General features: G+C 38.8%; 1 protein-coding gene across 25 annotated transcripts in view; it reads left to right on the plus strand.

Annotated features, from left to right (window-relative positions):
* Positions 1-26696, plus strand: part of QKI (QKI, KH domain containing RNA binding) — a 109461-nt gene that overhangs the window by 44927 nt on the left and 37838 nt on the right. For all 25 annotated transcript variants that reach the window (XR_014546181.1, XR_014546182.1, XR_014546183.1 and 22 more), the window contains exons 3-4: positions 6081-6197; positions 17768-17911. Coding sequence is in view for 19 of the 25 variants with exons in the window: in XM_083605917.1 (XP_083462043.1) it covers positions 6081-6197; positions 17768-17911 (261 nt within the window). In the remaining 6 variants the exon portion in view is untranslated. The remainder of the gene's footprint in view (positions 1-6080; positions 6198-17767; positions 17912-26696) is intronic.

Below are 26696 nucleotides of genomic sequence, written 5' to 3' on the forward strand. Positions count from 1 at the left end.
TGGTGCCTGCCCTGTGGAATGCCCCACCGTCAGATGTCAAAGCAATAAGCAATCTTTGCTTACTTTTATCTTACTTTGGCAGCCCTGTTTAGGCATGTTTTTAATGTTTAATGCTGCATTGTGTTTTTTAGTATTCGGCTGGGAGCTGCCCAGAGTGGCTGGGGAAACCAAGCCAGATGGATGGGGAATAAATAATAAATTGTTGTTGTTGTTGTTGTTGTTGTTGTTGTTGTTATTATTAGGATGATCTCTCACACTGATGCAGGATGTAAGGTGGAAATAAGATTTTACAGTAAACGCTTAAACTTTTTTAGACCTGCTTCCCATCTTTAACACAAACTTGCAGTTACTCACTTCTTAATTTCGCAGTATGGTGATAGCAGTGGGTCAGGGTGTTAGGGGAGGGGTAGTACTTCTGTTGGGGGACACATTGTGGTCCTTATGTGGAGTGCATTTTCTGTATGTGCTGCAGAGAAAAGTGAGGGGCAGATGGGACTCATCAACCTGAGAAGGTAGCCCATGCAGAAGGGGGGAAACTCTGATCCTTAAACCTCTGCTACCTTGCAGGATAACTTGGGGAGAAAAAAAAGCCTAAGGAGTAAATTTTGTATGCCTCCTTCCAGCAACTGCTACAGCCAAACTGATGCCAAATGTACTTCTCCGTTTTCCTGTGGACCATACCAGCGAAGCCGAGAGGGTGGTCTTGTCATCTGGGCAACCCAGAACCTCCATACACACTGCCAGGCTTGCGCCCTGGGGAGGTCACTTAAGTGCTGCTAATGCAGCGGTTTGACTTCACCCCCAGAGGTTTACTCCATTGTCTCTTAAAACAGATGGATGCCAGTAAAGTAATGGGTCTCAAATTATCTGTGGAAGACTAGTGTTTCTTTAAAAGAATAAGAAAAAGTGATAGCTGGTCTGTCTGTCAAAAAGTAATAATATGCTTTTAAATGATTCCAGGGTTATGAGTATAATTCTGTAACAGATTTTTTAATACAGTGGTACCTTGGGTTAAGAACTTAATTTGTTCTGGAGGTCTGTTCTTAACCTGAAACTGATCTTAACCTGAAGCACCAGTTTAGCTAATAGGGCCTCCTGTTGCCGCTGCACGATTTCTATTCTCATCCTGAAGCAAAGTTCTTAACCCAAGGTAATATTTCTGGGTTAGCGGAGTCTGTAACCTGAAGCGTATGTAACCCGAGGTACCACTGTATATTTAAAATTCTCTCTCTGGTTTTAGAGTAACCTTTTCCTCAGTAAGTGAAAAAACTTAACTGATTTGGCCTGTCTTTGTAGCTCAGAGACCACAGTTGGCACTAAATTTGGGGGGAAGCTGCTAACTAGTGCAAGACTTACATAATATATGTTACGAACTGTTAAAGAACACTGCTTGTCAAATGATGTTTGGTCACAATTGAAATTGGTTTCAGGCTCAGTGGTACTGTTGGGCAGGTGCTTGCCACCCAGCATCTCTTCACAACTGCCTCATCTTCCTTCCCAGCTTCATTGTTAAGTTCTCTGGGTTTGTATATTCCTTTCTTCTCTCTCCTCCATCTGTGTGGGGAGGACCAGACAATCCACGGATAGCAGACCACAGGAGTGGGTGGACGCAAGACGGAAACCTGGGGTGTACTTTGTGGTAGCAGGAGACCTACAGGCAGATGGTGGCTTTATTTAAATTGTGATTTAAAACAACAATTTAAATTGAGGATGACTTATTTGTAGCCCTCTAGATGTTGTTGGCTTCCAACCTGCATCAGCTTCATCCAGCATAACAAGAGTCAGGGATGATGTAAATCAAGGTTCAACATCTAGTCTAGAGAGCCAAAGGTTAGCAACCACTAATAGTAAAAATCAAAATTGGCAAGCAAAGGCTGATTTTAAACCATTGGTTTACATCAAGTTACCCACCGAAAGTTATTCATTTTTCTTTAATGATGGTGCAAATAATCTTCATTTACAACTAGAATGTTATTTACACTTTGATGCTTTCAACAAAGTCCTGCATCTCTTTGCACTATATATGTGCATTTTGAATGCTTCCCCTTTTCTCTTAAAAAAGGAAGGTATTTGAAATATAGTCATATAGGGTCTTATGAAAAGCAGCCATGACAGTATGTGTTAATTGTGAGAACAAAGGAATCTGAGCAACGGACAATTTTCTCTTCTCTTCTTCTTTCCAGTGGTGTTCCATTCTGCTTCACTCTGCCTTGGCCCTGTTCCACCCTCAAAAAAGCAAAGTAGCAAACAAAATGAAATGCCCAGGACTGATAGGTTGAACCAAAGTCTGAGAGTAACTGGGCAAACTAGAGAAGATTTTCATGAGATGAAAATGACATGCCTATGTTTGGTAGGTAGAGTGTAAATAATCCTATTCGAGAAATGATCAGATTGGTTCCTAATTTACATAGAAATATAGCACCCAACTTTTCTCTCACATGTACATGCTCAACTTTTAAGAACATTTTAAGAGGACTTGAGAATGGTCCCACTTTCTGAATTAATGTAGATGGTAACAGGTAGCAGGAATTTCTGGTTTTTTGTGGCATCTTGTCCCTTTACCATAAAGAGTTAAAACATTTCTGTTTTCCTCTTTTTATCCTGTTGTTCTTAATTATTCTAGGTTTATATTGAAAGCTACCTTGTGAATCAGTATTAAAAAGTGAGATAGAAATATTTTAAATAAAAATAGACCTTGTACAATCATAATTCCTCATGTGAGATTGAAAGCTGCTGTGGAAGATCTCCCAACCTTCTGGAGCAGGTTTGGGAGAGTTAATTGGGGCTTTGTTAGGAAGGGGTCCTTAGGAGTTATTGCGTGGGGAAGTACTATTTATTATTTTCTGAAATCCCCTCTGCATATTTCACACATAATTGGGCTACCTCATACAGATATAACTAAATGTAAGAAGGATATTACTTTGCTCCTAAAGAATGCCACCAGTCTTTTTTTAAAAAGCCATGCACTTTTATTTACTACTACCACTGTTCCCTTATTATTGTCTTCGTCATCATGATTGACCTGGAAAACCATTCAGGCTTTTTCCATTTGATCTGATATATTTACATTAGATAGAAAAGCTGTTCATCAGTTAAATGCTTCAACTCTTTGGTACATGGGTTATTAGAGGTGAATAATGTGGATTTAAAGGATTTAGTAATTCATTCTAAACCTCATACTACATTTTTAGTTTTTTTAGGTTTTTGCCTTTTAAAGCACAGAGCACCTGCTGCTATCTAGAATACTCATTTTATCAAGATCACAGAGATAATCTGGTTAGTCCAGATTAAAGAAGCAGTGATAAACAGTAATCCAGTTTTTGGAATTGATTGTCAGTGATATTTCTAAAGATAGATATGATTTGATAATTCAAGAGTTGGAGGGACTTAAACAGCTTTTCAGCAGATTTCCAGGACCAATTAGAAATGAAATTGGTTTGTAAAGTAGTACTTGTAAATTATTTTAGCTTGATACTGTTGGAATACAATTTTGATTAGGTGGTCTTATTTTGATTTCATGTTGGAGAGGAGGTGTTGGCCTTGAAATGTTTCTGGATTTGTATGTAGAATATTAGAACTGTAGATTGTACCTACAAGTGTTCAGCTGCCTGGAGTGTACAATGCATTACGGCCCTGAGGCTGGAGCACTGAAAAATCTCCCATTTACCTAGCTACACATAAATTCAGAGGTGGGACAAATGCACCCAGTGAATGGAATGGGACAGTGTGATCCCACTCTCAACTCAGATGTTAATTGTGGAATTCTTATCAATTCTTATCTGCTTCTTTTCTAGCAGATTCCTCTGCAGGAGGAATAGTACCTTCCAGAAGTCTAGATAAATCATAGCCACCAAGTTATGCTTTCCAAAAACATTGATTCCTTACATTTCATAGACAAATGCACACTTTTTTTTTTTTAGTACAGAGATAATCTGTATAGGAAAAAGTGGACACATTTGCATTGACATGAATGTGTGGATGGGATAGTCACTGATATTTAATATGAATTTGTACTAACACGAAAGTAAATTTGCCTCAATCCTGCTTTATTTAGCTTTAAGCTTCGGCAGCCTTGTGAAGATGGATTTCAAACTATTTCTTCATATAGGCATGAAACAAAAGAATTTGTTGCTGCTACTACTTGCTAGACATAATGACAGGCTATACACATAATTGGAATGTTAAACTGATATTCATGCAGCCAGTGAGGTGGTTTAACTCCTGCCATTTTGAGGAACATATCATGATAACTACAGGAAGCAAATGGCAGGGCACTGTTTCTTCTGTTGTGCCCAAGCCTGTTTTATGCTAATACTTGGTAATGAGCTTAGAGAAACAAACAACAACATTACATGTAGGCAATGAAGACTTCCCACTATCATTGCTTTTAGATATTCATCAGCTGCTTTCATAAAACTATATGCCTATTTAAAACTATTTTGTTTTTGCAATTCAGTTATAGTAAAAGATTTTTATCTTCAGTACTATCTACTTTGATTTAGGCACTGTCCGATTTGTTGAAGTATTAAGTGTCTAAGCTTCGGCTATTGAAATAAGTAGAATTGACTGGATTATGCTTATTGTTAAATGTAGCAGTTGGACAGTGTTTCAGAAGAATTTGCTCTATGGTTATATGAAGTTTAATGTAACCACTGTTTTATTGTTAATAGTGAACAATTTCCCCCCACATCCTTTAATTTCTTTAGTTAGAGTACCTTTGTGGGACAGGTGCAATGTTGAAATAGTTCACAATTATTATTTTTTTAATCACTGGAAATATACAGTAGATTAATTTTAATGTGAGTTAGTATCACAGTTAAGAATAGTAATGTGTTAGTGTTTCCAGTATGTAGTTTTCTGCTCTGTTTGTTTTTGAAGGTGACAACTCTTGTAACAGCTCATTGTATATAAATGATATAATCAGATCTGATTATTCACTATTTAGAAATGTTTACTAGACCTATTTAACTTTACAATTGAGAATGTACTTGTTATTTGTTGGAAGTAGCTATATAATATTCTCTAACAAATGAACATCTGCTAACTTCATAGTATATCACTGACGCTGTTCTTACATTTGTGTTTTTGTAGTTGCTAGTCTTTATTCATGGAGCATAGTGAGAAGTGACTATCGATTTTTAGTTTTTCTCATGGTTAAGATGTGTGAAGGATGTAAAAGTAGTATTGTTCTCATTTGACTGACATTTAAGAGCTGGCAGAATAAAATATAAAATTAACATATAGCTCAGATTTGTGTATTAAGCAGGAAAAGATAGCTATCAGGTGGCTCAGCTTGTTTTAAAATCCTGTAATTTGTTTCCCAATGCTCTGCATACAGTGATGCAAAAAGAATTGCAGCAAAAGTAATTGCACATTCAAGAGTGATCAATGATGCTTGCATTAGGTAAAATATGGGGGCTCCATAATGTTTGGCTGGCCTTAATAGGCAATCAAATCAGTCTTTTCTAGAACTACTTCCCAAAATAGTATGTCTTGTCTCTGATTAAGAATTTGGGAGAGTAGATTGACCCGGCAAGCATAGTGCTTGGTAATGGTGTTCCAAGTGCAGCGTGGTTGCAGGAGCAATCTCCAAATCTGCTTGGAAGCCCAGTGCAACTGTGGGGATGATGCCCACTTCCCCTCTCCAGCTCTAGAATTGGGAAGACAACTATAGCGGGCAGGAATAGTTACACGCCCCAGAGGTCAGAGGATCCACTCTCTCCGGGGTGGAGAATCTCTGGTCTGTGGACCCATCTTTGCCCACCAGGAGGTTAAATTTGGTTGCTCTACTTCTGCCTTCTCCTCTTAGTCTTCTCCTTTAGTCCCTGCCTCATCTTGCTGCATCCTCTTCCTAATTGTCACACTAAAGTTTTCAGGACTTAGTACCACCTGTGGTCGGTCATGGAAACTACAGCATGACAACAGACCAGTGAAATATAGGGTGGAGAGATATTCTGTTCTGTGGGAAATTGAGGACAAGATTCTGTTTGTACTTAAACTACAGTCATGCTGATTGTTATCTGAATGTTTATTGCTATATTTTGATGAAAATGGTGATTTCCCCCCTCTTTAAATTTCAGTTCAACTTTGTTGGAAGAATCCTTGGGCCCAGAGGGCTAACAGCTAAACAGCTTGAGGCTGAAACAGGATGTAAGATAATGGTCCGAGGCAAAGGGTCCATGAGAGACAAAAAGAAGGTAAGATAATTTAAAGATAATTTTAAAACTCCTAGTTTGTTTATGCTATTTATATATTCTTCATTGTTTGTACATATGATTATTTTATGCTGATTAAATAAACCTTGAGGCTTTTAGTTATATGGGAACTGTGTGTGTCTTGGTGGAGTGGACTCTAGAATTCATAACTGTGCCTACAGTATCAAGTATTCAAAGAGCTTCAAATGCATTATATCTTGATAATCCTTTCAACATCATTGTAAGTAGGCCAGTACTAATATCCCTATAGCAAATTGAGGAGTTGAGACATGGGAACTTGCTTAAGGCCGTTAGTGATTTCATGGCTTGGAGTTCATACTTTTGGTGACATTGTAGATATATTGTGACTGGGTGGTTGATTACAACAGCAAGAGTCCTAATGATAATAGGTTACTTGAGTAAACAGCTTAAATTATTTTCTGTGCTTCATCTTCTGCATGCTGAATGTAATGTGACTTGTGGAAAGATGCACATGACATTCCTATTTTGAAAATGGTGCAAATTACAAAGCTCCAGCTAGTTAAAATATAAAATTTTTTGATCTCAGGGGATAATGATGGCAAACTCGGAGCTAGATACTAAATTCTGAAATAGACAATGACTTGGTTGTGGAATTCAGTGTTGTGCTACTGCAACTAAAAAGTTGCTTGAAAAAGAAACTCTTGAGATGCTTGAAATAATATTAGAAACTTTTTCAACTATGGTATTTCTCTCCGTGCCCTATTGTCACAAGCTGTTATCCTTGAAAATATTTAAGCTACTAGAAAATCTCACAATTAACTATCTGTGAAACAAATCTTGCCATCCTTCACTTAATCTTAGTTCAGTCACAAACCATGTATGTCCAAGGTTTAATATCAAGGTCAGAGTGGAATCAGTGGATTACGTTGCTGTTTAAACCATGCACCAGTTGGTTCCTTTTAAAAATAAATAACACTAAACCCCTTTAGATGGATTGCAATTTAAGACTCCGCACACTGCAGTACATTACATTGGAAATATAAACAAACAATATAAAAATATGCAGTAAATAATCAGTCCCCTTCCCTGTTTTCCTGTAAAATAGTTTCCAAAACTGCATCTCCCACTTAACTCCTTTTATTTAATTATTCTCTGCATTTCTTCCAAAATCACCTTTTAATTGCTTGACTTTAAATTAATCCTGCTAATATATTTAATTGTTTATAGTAATTTAATAAATCCTAATATCTCCCCCATTCCTGATTAAAAGTCTTTGTTTCTTGATTTCTTATTTTTCTTTAGAGACCAAGTGCCCAAACTGCAACCCAAAACCCACTTATTTATCACAGAGTGCCCAGAGCTGTTGAGCTTTTTGGGGGGTGGGGGTTCCCCGGAGTTGTTGTTTCAGAGGGGATTTTTTGGGAGAGACTTCTCATAAATAGCTCACCATACATGACTTGCTAGTTCTTTATTATTCTTAACCAGCCCTGTTAAGTGCAGATGGGGAATTGCCCAGCGAAGAGAAAGGAGGGCAAGAGAGCAGCCTTACTAGGGGGTGAAGTGGAGGCTTCCAGTTGCAAGGCAAAGCTGGCCTTGCACCTTTAGAAACAAGAAAGGCCTAGCAGGGTTTGCCACCAGAATGCTCTTTTCTCTAAGCGCCTTTTTTGCTGTTTTGCTGCCAGGCTAAGTTTTGGCACATGAGTGAGACCACACCTGCGCCTTCTCTTGATCTGAGGCGGCCGCCTTGCAGCATCTCCAGCCGCGCTCACCTGCTGCCCTTGTCCCGTTGCAGGAGGCTGCCGCTGGCGGGCATCCTCGCAAGGGCGGCTGCAGGAGCATCTGCTGCTCCTGCCTGCTGCCACCGTTTGCTGTGGTCCCCGCCAGTGAAGCTGAAGGCCTGTCCCAACCAGGGATCCTGCTCTGAGCATGCTGCCCAAAATTATGCCACACAGGCCAACTGGGCTTTTGAGTAGTCCTGCTTCCTCGCTGCTGCAACGAGCCATGGTTCAGGCAAGGCTCCAGGCGGCGCTCTGGTGGGGCCCCAGAACCTGGGTGGGAGCCGCATGTTTGCAGCGTCCCTAAGGGCGGGTTGTGTACCAGGCAGGTTCCTGGGCACGGCACGGCCCCGCTCTCTGGCTTGTCACCTCACAGTAAAGATGACATACAGTGGTCAGTGGCGCTTCCCAATTTGGCTCGGCAGCTGTGGCTGGGGCCGCCACGGGCGGGTGCTGGCCATACTCAGTCTACTTGGGGGCCTGAGAAGCGCTTGGCTGGTGGAGGAGTGGCCGCACCAGTGGAAAACAGCCGAGGGGGTGGGGCGGGCGTCTCTTCCTCGGCCGCAACCACTGCCACCTCCACTCCAACAAGCAGCAGCACAGATGGGCCGAGGGCTCTGCGTGCCCACTGTGGCACACGTGTCATAGGTTTGCCACCACTGGCATAGTCCATCAACTTTGCTTTCCATTCTTCCTTGGTTGGGACAGTGTCTTCTTCTCATCCCTGCACAAAAAGCATCCTGGCAGCCATGGTTGTATACATCAACAGTTTTTTTTCCTGGTCTTTCAGTGTATCCTGTCCTATTATCCCTAAAGGAAAAGCTTCTGGTTTTGTTTTGTTTTTAGTAAAAGTTACCTTCAACTTTTTTTTCTCCAGTTCATTGTAAATAATTTCCCAGAAGTTTTTTACTATCTTACAAGACCACCATATATGATAAAATGTACCCTTTTTCTCTTTACATTTCCAGCATATATCTAACTTGTACATTTTCACTAATTTACTAGGTGTTAAATACCATCTGTACATCATTTTCATATAATTTTATTTCAGTGTATAACATGCTGTGAAATTCAAATCTGTGCTCCACAACCTTTCCCACGCTGCCAGTCTTTTGCCGAGTGTATCATCGCTGATTTCACCTGCTCGTCTTTTGTTTACTATTCCAAAAGACATTTATACATCTTAGTCAATACCTTATCTTTATTTTCTATTAAATATAACTGCCTCTATCAAGCAAGCAGAGATCACCCCCCCCCACTTGCAAGGAGGCATTAATTACCTTTCTGGCCCACCCAGCTGTCCCCTCCCTGTTAGTTTTTTATTACCCAAGAGGGGCAAGGGGTCAAAGTTCAAGTGATTGCCCTCACTAATCCAAGCAGACCCTGTCCACCTCCTTAATCCTTACTATTTGAAACCAACACAACAGGTCTAGACAGTGCTCTGGACACTCTTTGAGATTCATCTGTAATAACAGTGGAGTCAAGATCCCGGTGTATGGAAGTAATTTTGTCATCAAAATGCTTTGCAAATAAGTCACAGCGAGCTACTGTCTGTTCCACCTCCTTCTTCAGGCCAGATTGTAAGTGGTCCCACATTACTGGAGAAGTTCTGCCAGTTGGCATAGTGAGGATGCAATGGAGGCAGCAAAGTATTCCTCTTTTGCTGCTTTCACTGCCACTAGGTAGGCTCGATGATGATTGCATTTGATTTAATCTTTCCTCCACTTGCGTTCAAGCAGTTTCCCAACTTGTTTCCTAACCCTAAGCTCTGGAGTATAACAGGGAGTCAATCGGACTCCATGGAGTGAGAGAGGGTGCTTAGGGACTATCCTGTCAATAGCTTGAGCCATTCAGATAGTCCAGAGATTCTTAAATCCCCACAAAACCAGCAGTCTTGTAGTCCTCAACACCACCTCCAAGAAAAGCTCTGTTAGCTCAGGCGGTAAACCAGCAGAACCCCCAGTCTATCCTAATACCCACCCCTGGACAGAGAGCCTAGAAACAGAGGGGGTGATTTCTATAAACCACATCAATTTCCCCTCTCTGACCCTCAGGTCTGTCTTAATATTGCACCAAATACCCAGGGTAGCCACACTCTACCCTTCTCACTCACCCAGGTCTCAGTATACAGACCAGATCAGCCTTCTCATCCACAATCAGATCATAGATGAGGGAGGTCTTATTCTGAAACGACCTAGCATTTGACAACAGCAGTCACAGACACGAGGGTTGGCTGACAGGACAACCACAGTTCCCCAGGTTGGAGGAGGGATTGGCACACAGCCACAATACCCAACTGCCTGTGCTGTGTGCCCCTTACCCAGCCAGCCCCACCTTCCCACACCATGCCTTCCTCAAGCCTGAACCACTGTGATTGCTCCCCCTACTCTGTCCCACTGCTCCTCTATTTCCAGGCACATCTTTCTTTTATTTAAAGCAAACCAAAAATTTTAAAATCCCACAAATTAAAGTCATTTAAAACATTTTAAACAATTGCAGCATTAAAACCAATAACACAGCCCCGAACAAGAGCTCTTAGACCATGGTGATCCAACGCATGTCTCAAGGGCCACATGCAACCCTTGTGGGTGGGCCTTGGCAACATTTGACACACATTCCCCCCCCCCCCCGGGTAACTGAAGTTCTGGGCTTGGGGAAGAAGGTGTGATAGAGCTCTGACCCAGGTCCTAGAGTTTTGCTGCCTTCTTCCCAAAGTCTAGTTAGTGCTTTCCGATCTTTGGGAAGGAGGTGGGAGGGCTCTAGGACCCTGCCGGACCCCTTGTGCTCCCAGAACCTTGCACCTGCTTCCCAAAGCCTGGCGCCTCACTTACCCAACTTACCCAAGGCAGCACAAGAGCAGGGGTGGGGTGGGCACACAAATTTTGGGGCATGCTTCCTTTCCCTGCAAGACAAGGCTGTATGTGGCCCACGAGTTCCATGCTGAAGTACACTTGGTATTAAAAGTTGGACTGCCCTGGCCTTGATGCTGCCAAATTGCTCTGTGGCCTCCATTTTTCCATTTATATATTTCATATTAAAAGTATATGAAATATACCTCTTCAGTATTTCAGAAATCTCTAAGCAGTGTGCAGTCCCCCAAAAAACAAGCAATATTGTTGAAACATTACAACCCCAATCACTAAAATAACAATTTAGAAACACATAAAAGCATTATTTAATTGCTGGATTTTCAGTTCCTCACCCCCCTTTGTTTTCTGAGAGACAAAGCCATGCTGATTGTGGAAACCCTCAGAGGCCAAGAGGGAACAGGGTGTGGGGAATCTTGCATTTTGATGGACAGGTCTAGCTTTTAATCATGGTGAATAATTTTCCCAGTGCATTCCAACCTTCAAGTATTAGAATGATTTCAGAAGCATATTAAAAAGCAGGTTTCATAGGGCCAGATTCAAGCACCCAATCCCCTTAACTGCAGCCTGCACAAGGACTCCCGCTAGTGCAGTGGGAATTCCCTCCCTCCCCTTGCTTCTCTCAAATCCACTCAGGAGGGTCAGGAAAATGTCAAGATCAGCATGCGGGCAGACAAGGAGAGATCATTCCGTTGGGCAAGCAGAAAGGCTTCTGCTGGCAGAACAGTATCCTTAGTCCTATGTTGAATTTTACCCATGGCGTTGCATGTTTATTAGTCATTTTCTTAACTTTAAAAAAGAAGACATCTGCTGGCAGTTTTGTAAGAGACAATTGTCTTCTAATGAGAAGCTTGTATGTACAGAAGAAAAAGAATAGGGTTGATTGCTTACAATCTAAAAATAAATAAATATAACCACATTTTTGGATTATTTGTGTATCTAATTGCTATGCAATCAAAACTATGTGAACTGTAGTTATTTGAAACTACGAAATGAAAGGCAATCATTTATGGGGGAAATATCACATTCACATGCAAACCTGCCTGAAAATTAGAGTTAGGTGGCTCTTGTGTTTAATTATAGGTGTCTGGAAAATAAAGTTATGCTTGTGTATTAAATGAATGAATGTGACCCTGAAACATCAGCCCTGCTTTGTTGTTGCAGAGCAACTGGCACAGAGGAGAACTGAGTAGTGTTGTGTATTTTGGTGATAAGGGACTATGTCAGAATGGCGGTTAATTACCTGCTTTGTTTGATTAAGGAAGTAGTGGCTCTGCACTTTTCTTCCCACCAGTGACAGCTTTCAGTTAAACTTGTTTTAAACTCTGATAGTGCCATTTCTCTTTTTCTGGAGATGAAGAAATTTAATACATTTTAAGCATGCTTAGAGGCAGCATTTCTTCGTGTGAATATAGTGTTTACTACAAGGTGTGTCATGTTTATGATACCAGGTATTCAGTAATGAACTAGAAATAGTTATACTTATGGAGAGAGCAGAAAACGTTTGATTTAGTTTGCAAATAGTTAGATATCTATCTAGGCTAGAAGCATGAAATCAACTAGAATAATTGAGGAACTGCTCAGTAATTATGCAATTAACTTTGCTTTAAAGTCTCCTGCTAGTGATGTGATTTTGGCAATAAAGGTTTTTCAGCAAAGAATACCCTGAAATGTAAGAGAATGTTTTATTTTGCTGAGAAATTTGCATTTCAGATGCCTTTTGGAGGTATGCAAGAACTTTGCAGGAAAAACACTTGGTGTCGTTGTCATAAAACTTGATGCTAAAACCCGATACTTCTAACTTATAAGCTCTCCCAATTGTTTCTTGAAGTATAATAGTAGTAGAGCTTTAAACAGTGGCATAGAAGTATTTGATAGTCTTTACTGGCCTTTCTTACATGATTTCTTCACAGAATTGTAGAATTGTTTGCTATAATATTGCAACTAGACAGCTAATGGCTGATAGAGGTGGGCTGGACTAAGGCCACATGGTAAATCCTTGTCTGATTTTTCCAGTCAGTTAACACGCCATATCAGCTCTTTGTGTCATATTCCTTCCCTTTGGCACTGGAGTGATTGTATCTCTTGCAAGCCAGCTGTAGGGCTGATGAAGGGACCTCACCTCATTAGTGGAGTTCTGTGCACTCATATGCACAGAATCCCTGGTTGCCTATGGCGATCAGTTGAGTTGCTAAGCATTAAGCTCTCTTGGTTCACTTCTTGATGGGGTATAGGCTTTCAACACTGTCCTTCTGTTATAACTTTGGTTGTCCATTCTGATAATCAAGGTACTTACATAGCTTTGTGACTCCACATATATTAGAATTACCCTGGGTTTCAACACGATATTTAACCTAGTATGACACCTTGAATACACCCCCCATGCACCAAATCCTCACTATGTGTTCATAGCTGTTCTAACCTCAACTTGTAATGAAGTTTTGGTCAGTTTTGTACTTAGAGATACTATGGTCTGTGAAATTTCATAGTAGCGATAATTAGTAAGGAACGTGACTCAAGTTCATATGAACCTTGATCATTATGTATCTAAAATACTTCGGTACCGGTAATCTATTGCAGGAATTATGGTGCAAAATGAGTTAAATCTAGAAGCTGAATCTGATTAAAAGTTGAGCACTAATGATCTGAGAACTACTAGAAAAGACAGTAAATGGGATCAGTACTCAGGTTGATATCTAACTAGACCCATTGAAATAAATGCATTTAGGTTGCTTAAGTCCATTGTTTTCAATAGGTCTACTTTGATTGTGGATAACATTGGATAGCACCCTCAGTTTTTGTGAAAATAGGAAGTTTTGGTTTTTGGGTAGTAACAAAACTCAGTGGCTTTAGAACTATCAGAATAAGGAGACCAAAACTCTTTCGCATTTGGGAGTTCCTCCTGAACACATTGACGTTACCCCTACTTTAAACTTTTCAAGCATAACTCCCAAAGCAGTTTAGAAAATGTTGAATGATACAGTAGTAATAAAGATTTATAAGGCATAGCAGAATAAGATGAAAACAAAAGAGCAACAAAATCATGGACAAACACATCAGTCAAAACTAAACACCCTGAAAAGCCTCAGTGAATAGAATCTTTACCTGAAACTGAAAAGCTTCTCTTGGGAGAAAGTTCCAGGGGCAGAATACCACAGCAGAAAAGGCCACATTTCCCCCCCTGCCCCCACTGGTTTTGCTGGGGTGCACAAAGAGATTGTAATACCTGGCATAATAGTGATTGGGCTGTGAAACAGATTGGAAACCAGTAAAGCTGCTTCAAGGCACAGATATTAGCCCCTTGAAGTCCACTTTAAAACAAATAGCAGGAGCCTTTGTATATGTATTATTATTATTTTAGTTGATCACCTATTAAGTAATGACTGGTTTGAAACCAGACCATTTCTAGATGGTTTCATTACCACTATAGCTGTAAAGAAGAAAAACCTTGAAAATATACTATAATCTCATTATACAGGTGTTTTTCTATAATATGTACTTGAAATTTCTCTAGTTATTTTGGGCCATGTGCTTCAGCCTTTTAATTGCTGGTGCTAGTGTTTAGTATGTTATAGCCAAATTGAGCACTTGATTAATATGCAGTAAGAGATTTTCAATATTGCTGCATGATTAAAATGTTGCTGTTTTAACTTGAGTTTCATTATTTAACTTGATTTGAGGTTAATATTTATGAGCCTGTTAAATTGACATACTACTGAGGCTATAAAGACAGATGTATGAGGTAGGGAAGAGCTTAGCAGGTTAGATTAATAATGAACCCAGGTGCTGAATTTTTACTATTAGTTATCCCACTCCCTCCAAGGAAACAAAAGTGGCATAGAGTGGTACCTTCGTACTCAAACAGCTTGGCTCCCCGAACTCCGTAAACCTGGAAGTGAGTGTTCCGGTTTGCGAATGTTTTTTGGAAGCCGAACGTCCAATGCGGTTTACGCGGCTTCTGATTGAGTACAGGAAGCTCCTGCAGCCAATTGGAAGCTGTGCCTTGGTTTCCGAATGGATTAAGTTTGAGAACCAAGGTACCACTGTATATGGTTCTGTTTCCCATTTTTAAACCCCCAAACAATACTGTTAGGTTGTGAGTTATCCAAGGTCCATTGAGCTTTGTGACTAAATATAGATTTGAACCATTGACTCCTGGGTCCTAGGCTAGTACTCTGATTACTTCACCACTCTGGTTATAATGCCTAGGTCATCAAAACTGGGAGTAGGGAAATCCCAAGTTGAATAAAAATAAGGGAGCAAAACCTTACCTGAATAGCCAAATGCAAACTGATGCTCAACATCCACAGAATGCTTAGTGCTGGGGTGTGTGTGTGTGTGTGATGAGGACAGAAAGTAATGGGGAAGGGTCATATAATGAAGAAACTTGAAAGACTGCATGGCTGGCAGAAAAGCCACTCCACACAAAACACTTCATTGCATGTTCTACATGTGCTACACCATCATCTAAATTATATAAGTATATGGAACACCAGTTTTCTCTTGCTTCATCTTTTATGTTGTACAGTTACTCTCTGCAGATGACTCTTCCTGTCAGCAGCGAACATCCCAGCTAACCTGCTTTGTGAAATATGCACATCTTCAGCAATACATTAGCAGAGGGTAGAACAATCACTGTGTTCTTAAATGTCATGTTATAGAATTACTTCTGCATTAGGAAATGCTGCACTTAGTGCATAATTTGTGGCCTTCTTGTCAGATGGTGGCACACAATACTTGCATCGAAACTCTTTGGGATACTTAATGTATATTATGTATCTTACTTCTAATGTGACAGTTAAATGTTAATTGTCCATATATTGATACAAAACTTTTTATTGCATATCTTCAATTTTGAAGTCAAATAGAATTGGGGTTCCAAAGCCTGTCAGTTGGTCAAATATGCCTTGATATGGATAGAGCCATTGTGTAAAGCGAGATGAGCGTCGCACCCCATAGTCGCCTTTTACTGGACTTAACTGTCCTGGGGTCCTTTACCTTTACCTAGAGCCACTGTGTAAGTGGTTTTAGTTCCATCATTTCAAGACAGCAATGGCTAGAGTTAGAAGCCCTTGCTCCTCAATTCTTAGGTTGGCCATTTAAGAAACAAGGCTTACCCGTGGCAATTTCAGGATTGTAAGGTGCAGGATGAATAATAATGACTGTACTTGTACAGCAGTGAATGCAAATGTATTCACACTATGCCATACATCTACACCCCTTGATAAGACCATGGAAGGGTCTGGCACCATTTTGGAAGGTTCATTCATCAAGTCTGCATACACATACATATGCTGTCCCACATAGGCAGTGCATACCAGATCTGGCACTTTAAACATACTAGTAATGTGGCTTAAATGATAAATGCTGTTCATGACAGCCACTTGCATATTTTTACTAAATTTTGTAAAAAAAATAAAATCAGAATAATTTCTGAAGCATCTGGACAAAGTTTGGGGTAGAATGGAACTATATACAGTTCTTAATAGGACTTTTCTGTAGACAAATTAGCTACTTGCTTCCAAAGTTGTAGTATAAATCCTTTAATTCATCAGCAGTACTCTGATCTTTCCATGCCTTTCACTTCTGATTTGTAATTATGTCTTAGAATATGTGGGCTGTTTGCATAGGAGTTTTTGTGCTGTAAGTTTAGATTGTACTTTGCTGTGAAATGTCAAATTATTATTATATTTCTGTTCAATATAACATGCAGTGGTTATTTGTTCTGAATGGTCCCTTACATTCCCACATATGCCCCTGCCTCAATCCAAGTGTTAGATAGAATATTCTTGAAGGTCATGTCACACTCTGGGAGAAGTATTTTGTATCCATGAAATATTTACTCTTAGTAAACTTGGAACTGCTGTCACACCAGCAATCACCTTTAAAAGTTCCCCCTCCAAACCAGGTTTCCAAGTGAACGACAGTTTGACTTGTGCAGAGGTAATGCTACTTACTCTGTGTTGTGTCAACTGCTGTTCAGAATAATAGTGATAAATTTCAATTACTGTTACAGTAAATGCCCTGCTCTTGGGAACATCTGTGGCTTACACTCCTTCCTCTACCTTGGTGCATAAATGCTCCCTCTTGTCTATTTTCTGAGCTTAGCTATAGCTGTGTTAAATCTGAATTGGACCTTTTTGTCATTTGTCTTCTCATCTGACCATAACCTGATTGGTTGAATTTTTTACAAACTAAAAGGTTATAAAAGCCTTCTTCCAAACATTCAGTAAATGTTTCACAGATAGCATAATTGAGACTTGTATGGTACATTTGTATGTAACGTACAGCCCATTCCTATGTCTATTCAGAAGAAAGCGCTATTGAGTGTACCCCACATTTTCTCTTCAGATTTGATGGGGAAACTTCTGAAGTTTCAACCAATGACCCAGGATACAGCCATGTATTGCCTATAAAAGGGGGCACTAACCTTTTAAGATCAGAGAGACACATTTTGAAGGGAGTGCTGTGGACATCAGTCAGAGAATGTTTGCCCTGTGGGGGGGGGGCACAGCCAGTGTTGGATATCAGGGTCTCCCATTGCAACAGCGCCCTGTGCAACAACAAAATTTGGTGCCCCTCACCTCTTGTGCTTTTTTGTAAATCATAGTTGTGGCAGCCCTGAGGCTCTGTGCCCAGCTGTGAGTGAACCAGTTGCGCCCCCCTAAATCCACCACTGGCATAACATAACACAAAGTAAGAGAGAATATAGTCATTGCCTCTCCACCCCAAACACAACAACAACCTCATGCTTTCCACCAGAAGTTAACTATGTAGAGATCACACAATATTGATTTTTCTCTCGCTGTCTCTCATCTACCAAGAAATCAGTTACTTCTCTGGATGCAATTGCATTTTTATAACTTATAAATGGATCAGGTATCTTAACAAAATATGTTGCAGCTAAGACAACTCAAAATAAATATGATGGCGGTGTTTTTTTCCCCAGGAAGAACAAAACAGAGGAAAGCCGAACTGGGAACATCTGAATGAAGACCTGCATGTACTAATCACTGTGGAAGATGCTCAAAACAGAGCAGAAATCAAACTGAAGAGGGCTGTAGAAGAAGTAAAAAAATTACTGGTACCTGCAGTAAGTAAATATATTGAAATATTCATGTTTTATGATGTGTTCTTTAAATTGGGAATGAGAATATTCAGATTAGGTTACATTCTTGTGAGTGTAGTTTCAGAGTGGAGTATTTTTTGATGTACTACAATGTCATAAAGGATATTAATAGGAATAAATCTATAACTTGTTCAAAAGTCAGATTTCTCCTAATGGAAAAGGATAATTTATAATGCATTCCCATAATTGAAAACTATGGGTCATTTTAGAGATCTTTGACCACAATCTAGAGAACTGTGTGAGGCTGTTGACATAAAAACAAAGCAAACTACTTTTTAAACTTGTGAAACTTAGAAAGTGATTCTTTCAAAAGCATGTTTAGCACGTTACAGAGGGAAGAAATGTCAACGTTAAGAGAAGAAATGTCAAAAGTTCAGAAAGCCATAAGAAAACACTTGGGTACACCTAAAGTAACTATCTGGGTTCTATGCAAGATGTGTAATTTAAAACGTGGGTGGGGCCTAACAAAGTGTTTAGGAAATGTACAACTCCTGTCTAACTACAAATAAACTTCACCAGTTTCTTGATGGTGGCCATAATATTTATTTGGCTGCCACATGTGAAGAATCAAGTTTTTATAAAATTGATTTGCTGAGGTATTACTAAATAGGTCTTTACTAATTCTACATATTGCCAACAAGACATAGAAAACTAGGAAATAGAAATAGAAATGTATGAATGAGATCACTTTAAGGTTGCAGGTGTTCAAACTGTTTTTGCTTTAACTTGTTCAGTGTTTCCATGAAAGAATGAGCAGAATTCACTGATTATAAGGGGCAGTGCTAATTTTCCATGGAACAAAAATTCATAATTAACTTCATGGGTATTCAGTTTTGGAGTTGGAGAAATTCCATTTGATGCGTGTATGTGTAGGTGCATATATAACATTATCAGGTTATGTGAAATTTGAGAGATTTTTACAAGGAAGATAAGCACAATGCACTACAATTTTCAATGATAGGTTTTTAAAATTAAATTTTATTGTTGTTAGCTGCCCTTAGCCCGGCTTCGGCTGGGGAGGGCGGGATATAAATAAAATTTTTATTTTTATTTTTATTTATTATTATTATTATTATTATTATTATTATTATTATTAATTATTATTTATTATTAAAATGAAGCTGAAGTATTTGTCATATAGAGGAAAGAAGTAGTATCAAGTACAAATTATACATTAGTACCACAGAAAAACATGTTTGGTCAGTATAATTTAAGGTATTACTATACTAGACAGAATGGTTCAGAGTACATTTTTCATATTTTTAACAAATGATTGAGACATTAGGAAATTTCACTGAAGTTCTTTTTAGTTAGACCTTAATTGGAGAGAAAGGAGCAGAAATACATAACTGCTTTCTTCATCATTTACAACTACAATTTAGTAGCTGGTTGATAGTTTCATAGAACTTCATTTGAAACTGATACCTTAATATTAAACATGTATACATATACTAGGACTGTCAACTGATTGCACTGTACTGTACTTGAAGCTGTCTTCCTCTGAACTGATTAAATTGATTAAATTAAAAAACCTTTCGCGTATTACAAAATCAACTTAGATGCCCTTTTTACAGCACATGAAGCATAAGAATGTATAATTTAATGAACAATAAAATATATTTTTGATTTTCCTCAAAATGATGATTAGCTGATCTGCTGATTAAAACCTTTTAAAGCTTAACCCAGTTGATGTCAGACAATGAAGTGTATGTGTTTCAGTGTTGCATGCATAGTCAAATAGTTGAACAGATCTTGATGCATTTGGAAGTGTATGACTTTAAGATTGTTGCAATTTTAACTGGCACAGCTTTCATTTGGGAGTCAGCTATGTTCAATTTATTTTGAAAAGTTAACTCAAATTATGAATGTGCTCCTCCAGAGATAATGATAGGTTCAAATCAGGATATAAAGAATATGGTGTGCATAAAGGAGAGAATATTTGTGATGCATGCAAGTTGCAGATAGTCAGCTCCTAATTTCACTACAAATCAAGTTTTTGTGTGTGTAAATCATTGCTTAGTTCTGCTTGATAATTTGAATCATTCTTTTTTACACTGTTCATTGTTTTAGCACATGCTGGTTTTTCTCTGTCTCCATTTCAGTATTGGATTTTCTTTGCAAGTTATATTCTGTAGGAGGTTATGAATGAATATTTGTACAGTCATGAAAAGGGAGAGGTGGTTTGAGTACCTTGTAGCTAAATGTTAATGACTATTGCTGTATATATGGAACATGGAGAGGACCATATTTGTTATTAATAATGTCATAAGAGTGAAGGGACAATGTGCATAAATACTGGTCTTGATTATTCCTCTTTATAAATTGCTAGGTTGACTTCCCAAATGTGATGTTAAAGTAATGGAAGTGTTTTGTTTTGTGAGTCTGCCACTAAACCTCCCCATGCTTTTTATGCTAAGAGTGGTTCTCTGTTTCATTGTAAATTTACATTGGTTCTATGTTAACTGCCACTTACTTTAGAAGTATGGAGTCAACCTCAGAAATAGTTGCTTGTTCTTCCTCCTTAATCCCTCTTCCCTCAAGCCTTTACAGCACTGATACTAAAAATGATTAAGGTTAACCGGGGTTCTAGTTTAACCAAGGTCTGAAACTGCATTTGCAAATGGTTTCAGAGACTCACAAATCATAAGTCACATGCTCAGAGGCATGAGTACAGTCAACAAGACTAGTAGCCATTGATAGCATTTTGTCCATGCAATTCTCTTTTAAAGATTTCAAGTTGTTGGCTATCACTGTATCTTGTCAAGGGGAGAACGCCATAGTGCTACTATGTGTTGTGTGAAGACTTCTTTTTGTCTGTTCTGAATTTTCCAATGTTAAGCTTCATTGTCCTGAGATTTAATACCATCTTCACACCAATATTTTATCCACCTTTTCAATGTTCTCCCCCTTACTGCTTTTCTGAGCTTTAAACCCCGCAAATATTACTTATAGGGCAATTTATCTAGCCCATTTCTGAACTTTGCCCTTTCTGAACCTTTTCCAGCTCTACAATAATGTTTTTTTCAGGTGAGGCAACCAGAGCCACACAGCATATTCCACATGTGGTTCCACCTTAGATTTATATAAAAGCATTATGTTATTGACAGTTTTATTTCCCATCCCTTTCCTAGAGTTTGCAATTTTCACAACTGTTGCACACTGGGTGAACACTTTTATTAAGCTATCCACCATGATTGATTTTTTGGTTGTTCACAATTCACACCTTATTTGTGTATATGTGAAATGAGGATTTAATTGGGTTTTGCCTTAATCTGCATCAGTGCACACGTAGCATCTGCCCATTCAGCTACCTTGCAGAAATAATTTTGACGCTTATTGCAGTTTCTTTTTGTTTTAACCACCTTAAACAATTTAGTGTAATCAGCAAACATAACCACCTCACTGCTGACATATACCTCTAGATCATTAATGAATAGAACAGACACACAACATTGCATGGCTTTTGGAGGTCACTGAGCATCATCAGTTCTAGCTGGACTGCTGGTGAAGGGGTTACTCCCTCTTGGGTTTTTAACGTTGTCGTGGGTTTTTTTTTTTTTGCATACCTTAGGTTTTGCTCAAATATGCTGATACTTCCTTCTTATTTCTCAACAGCTTTGCTTTGTCTCCAGTCGTGTAGTTTACTATTAGAGGAATAATAAACTATTCACAATAGTTAATGCAGTTTAGGCAGATCAAACATCTGGTTTCTTGGACAGTTTTTACATGGACAGCAATTTGTTAATTTTGTAGGCTTTACATTTTTTCCTAAGATCTCATGACATCCTGTGATTATATTGTCAAATTTTATTCTATCCTTTTTGTGGTAGATGGGGCCCCCAGGAATGGGTTCACCTGGAATACCATGGGTTCCGCTTAGGTGGTGAATGCCTCACAAATGGTTTAGGTGTAGGTAATGTGCTGCTAATCCCACCACACTTCTAAGAGTTGTTTCAGAACAGAAAATAATTTAAAGTGGCATGGTTTGAATAAACAGAACTATGGCTCTAGCCATAGTTTTGGTTACTATAACATAGCTTAATCTGTATCCACCAACAGTTAAACTCAACTTAACAATAATTTCACTTAACAATTTCACTTAACAATAATTCAGTCCAGTCACCCTAGGGAATAGTTGAAATATCCACTGTTGCAAGGAGAATATTTAAATCTTTAGCTCATAAAATGGTAGGGGTCTAGGGATACTTAACACGTTGAATTTAGATTTAGAAGATCCTGATTGCTTCTCTTAAAGTTAAGTATCAATGCCAGCGAATCAGAGTTCCCAAATGCATTCTAAAAGATGGAGATAAGGCCATTTCTTCTGTCAGGAATGTACTCACCTTTCTGCCTATAGCAGAAGCAGGTTTTGTTCAGCATAAATATTTTTTTAACCTTGGACTATTGTACTTGGACTGAAGTATGCATTACAATCAGAGTGCTGGTTTGTTAGGCCCCTTATTACTGGCCTCTAGTTGATACACCTCTCAGCCACCACAAGACCTCAGACCTGATTTGATGCCAGTATTTTGCTGTTTTTTTTAATGTAGTACTTGGCTGCTCTGCTTGGTTTTACTTTTGCCAGTTCAGGCAGTCAAAACTTTATAGTATAATGTCAGATGTAGTTGTGGCTCATAAATGCAGGTGAAATCAAAGAACTTGCTTCTCAGTTAATGATGGGAACAGAGATTGGAGAACTGTAAATTATGTTTTACTTCTGCATTCCTTTTAATAATTGAATTGGCTGTTATAATAGATCCATCTTACATTTAGGAATTTTTTTTTACTATCAGGTGGTTCTACAATCTCTTATTTGGCTTCTGGTCAAATGAGATTCGCAGAACCTGGCAACATGCTCTGTAAGTTGCATCAGCTTAATTTGCAGAAGTTCACTTGAACTATGTGAGTAGTGAGGGCCTGCAATAAAATAGTGTTGTGCCAACCAGGCTGAGTATCTGTAAGAAGTGGTAGAATTAAAGGAAACTGCTTTAATATTTAAGGAGCATAAGAACATGGTTCCTTCTTATAACAAGCAAGCCGTAGTTCTCTTTCACGCCAGTGTGTTCTGTGACAGTTCTAATATGTTAATTTAAAGCAGAAGTAAAAAGCTTCTCTGATTTTCTTTCTTCTTTTTGAACTAAATTTACTTTTGTAATCTGCTAGACATTTTGACCAGATTACTGAATGAGGCTGAAAATAAGATTTACTAGTACAGTGGTCTTATTTTAACAGGACATCTCTAGTAGTGACCGAACCTAATTGCAAATTACGAAGTCATAAATCTGCTACAGCAACTTTCTGAACTATGTTAATAACATACTCATTTGTAATAGTGAATTTTCTACAATGGCAGGAATCGGACTAGATGAGGTTGATCCAGCTCTGATTCCACGCAGTCTTAAAGTTGGCAGTGGTGTTTGCATTTTAAATGATGCTGCTCATCTGTTTTCTGATGTTGCTGCACTTGAGCAGAGGTGGCACAAAGAACTTGGAGGTAGTGTAGGATCATATTTGCAAATGTAAAGCATAATACATAGGAGTTTTGTGCATCTGCTTCACATGCTTTCTGTTTTCAGTGATGGTGAAGCTGCCATAACTCCAGACTTTTGCAGACACTACCACAAAGTATTCTGTGTCCAGTTGTTCTGGCATTTTATCTCTTTCCATAGAACTAAATAATGGCATAATGACCAAAGCTTTGAATATCTATATGGGAAACTCAGGTTTGATATTTGCTTACCTGTGTAGCTCATTAGTTAGTCCTGATCATCAAATTACCTTGCAAAATTGTTATTTATTAAAATAAAGCCACAGAATAACTAGCTTCCTATCAGATAATTATACAGGGGTCATAACTTGTATCCTGAGTAGCATATGCAGGGAGACATATTTTCTCCTGAGTTCTTGATAACACTGTTCTCTAGAGCCATTGCAAACCTGTAGGCCTCCGTCTTTCAAACTGCACAATTTAAAAGACTTGCCTATCTACTAGTAGTGATTTGGTTAACACACCTGGTCATACTGTTTTCATCTTTCTTTTGCCTGTGATCCGGACCCTATGCCATCTGAATGAGAAATGGAGGTTGCTTCCCTGTAAACGGAGTTCTTCCCAAGTGCCATTGTCTAGTCAGGTATCCCTACCACTTCCCTCTTTTGGGAAATATTTTTTTATTTACTAAAAGATAGAGAAGCAGAGGGACTGAACAGTAGCTCTGCTTTAAAGACTTTATCTCCATGTGTTGGATGGTATACTTCCTGTGCATTGGTAGTTAAAAGGTTCCAGTGCTCCCACCTATTACTTGGCTAGACAGGGTCACTTAGGAAGAATTCTCCTAACAGGTAAGGAACTTCCCCTTTCTAACTCCAGTTTTTGTGTCATGTTCCAGGTCTTCCAAAGGTTGATAAGCCCCTCCCAGAAAAAGTAAGTTGGGTTGTGATTTTTCTGATTTATAGAGAGAAATTTAGTGGTCATTCTGCCTCTTCATGATTTTATAAAGGGTTGGCTGTGTACAGTTGTAGTTGCTTTATTTTCCAAGTCATCTTAACTTGTGCAGTTGCAACTTGGTAAAACTGACTTATGATACTATATATTCCACTAAAATGGTAAAAATTTGATATTTTTGTGGATTTATTCTGAGCACTTACATTGTAAATGGGAGAAGCTAATATTTGAAGATAATAGTGGTTAAGTTAATAAAATTTAAAAATGCCAAGGACTAGTAGATGGAATCCTAAATGGAATATATTTGTGAATTTAAAAGGTTCTAATTATGACAATGTCATCTTCAAACAATGCCAGGCTGTCTGGCTTGATTGATCTGTCTGTTGTGCTGAACATTTGCGTGCCATTTCATGTTCAGGCATTTACTGATATAAATAGTAAGGACTCTTTTCTCTAGGATAAGGCCCTCTTTCACAATGAGAAGTACATTAATCATACTTCTATTTTTAAAATCCATGCACTTTAGGACTATTATAAAGTATGCAGTTTGGAATAGAATGTTGTCATGTCAGACACATAGTTTGTACCAACAAATTTTAAGATTTAAAAAGAGAATGGGATGGCTAGCAAACCACACCAATGGCTGATGTGGAAATGAACAAAAATTAGTTAGCTCTGGGCTAAACTGTAGGGTGATACCATTGCAGCATAGAACATTATTGAGGGTTTGCTCCCAAAATAGATGTTAGGAAACCACTTCTGCAATAAGTGGGTGGCAGCAATCTGTTGGCACTGACTGCATAGCATTGGGTTATTTTAACCAATGAACTGTACTCTGGAGTATTATGTAAAATCTTTTGAGCTTCAGCTATATTTGTGGCAGATATTTGCATATTAAAACATAGAGCAATGGATGAAGGATGGTAAAAAGTACTAGTTGAAGCAAAGGGCAGTGGAAAATAACTTACAGATTTATCCATTTAATGGAGATTGTGACAATTTGCTACAGAGCCGGATGACCACTGGTGTATAGATCAATCTGTCAATGATAGCTTCCACCTCCTAAATTTCATTATAGACTTGTATGGAGGAGGTGCTATTGGGAATCTTAAGTGAGAATCAGGGGAAGGAGCACTTGGCTGATATTCCGTTACCTCCAAAATACATACTAAGCCCATCTTCTCCACACCCACCCTTTATCTAAGCATGCATTGTGCATTCTGATATGTGGGGGCTGGGTTAGATTGTCAAATTACTCAGTCAACATCACTCGGTTAAATTAAGAAACTTCATTTAGAATCAGGAAAGAACAATATTGCAAAATATAAGCAAAATTTTGAATAAGCTAAACTAGAGAACATCTAAAAAGTATTCCAGACTTTCATAGTCATGGGTAACTATTATTCAAAGATGAGTTTTCCTTATCGAAACACTGAGTCCTGTGAGCTTGGGGAAATGTGGATACAGTGGTACCTTGGGTTACATACGCTTCAGGTTACATACGCTTCAGGTTACAGACTCCGCTAACCCAGAAATATTACTTCGGGTTAAGAACTTTGCTTCAGGATGAGAACAGAAATTGCACGGCAGCGGTGTAGCAGCCTCAGCAGTGGGAGGCCTCATTAGCTAAAGTGCTCCAGGTTAAGAACAGTTCCAGGTTAAGAAGGGACTTCCAGAACAAATTAAGTACGTAACCAGAGGTACCACTGTAAAGGGATCTGAACTCGCTAGTCTGGAGTAAGAAGAAGGCCAAGGGGCTTTTAGTCCACATACCATGGGTGAAAATCTTTCCACAGTCCGATGGGACAGAGTACTGACACCTGCAGTTGTATGCTTCACATGTGGGAGGTAGGCAGCATTTCAAAAGTAAAGTGTAATTTGATGTAGCGACCTGTTCAAATAATAAAGCAGTCCTGTGTTGGGTGAAGCAGCTCTTACGGACCTAATTACATGTAGCATGAAAATATACCAAACTGAATCCTGATACTCTGCCCCTTCTAGGAAAAGCTGCTTAAGGTAGGGGTAGTTTGGAGGTTAGAATGAGAGGAAAGGAATGCTTAATGTTTTGCCTTCTTACGACTTGTCTGTTCTAAATCTTTCTGCTTACCATTTGGTTCACATATGACAGTGATTTGAGAGTGTTCTGGACTTTTTTTTCTTGGAACACTGGGATCTGTTGTTGAATCACAACTGGCTTTTTCAAAAATGGTTTTCAGAACACTGCAGGAATGGCTGTTTGAGAAATCCAGTCCTTGTTGAATATGCAAAACTATTATTATTATTATTATTATTATTATTATTATTATT

Source organism: Podarcis filfolensis, assembly GCF_964270895.1.
Source record: "Podarcis filfolensis genome assembly, chromosome: 3".
NCBI classification, from domain to species: Eukaryota; Metazoa; Chordata; class Lepidosauria; order Squamata; family Lacertidae; genus Podarcis; species Podarcis filfolensis.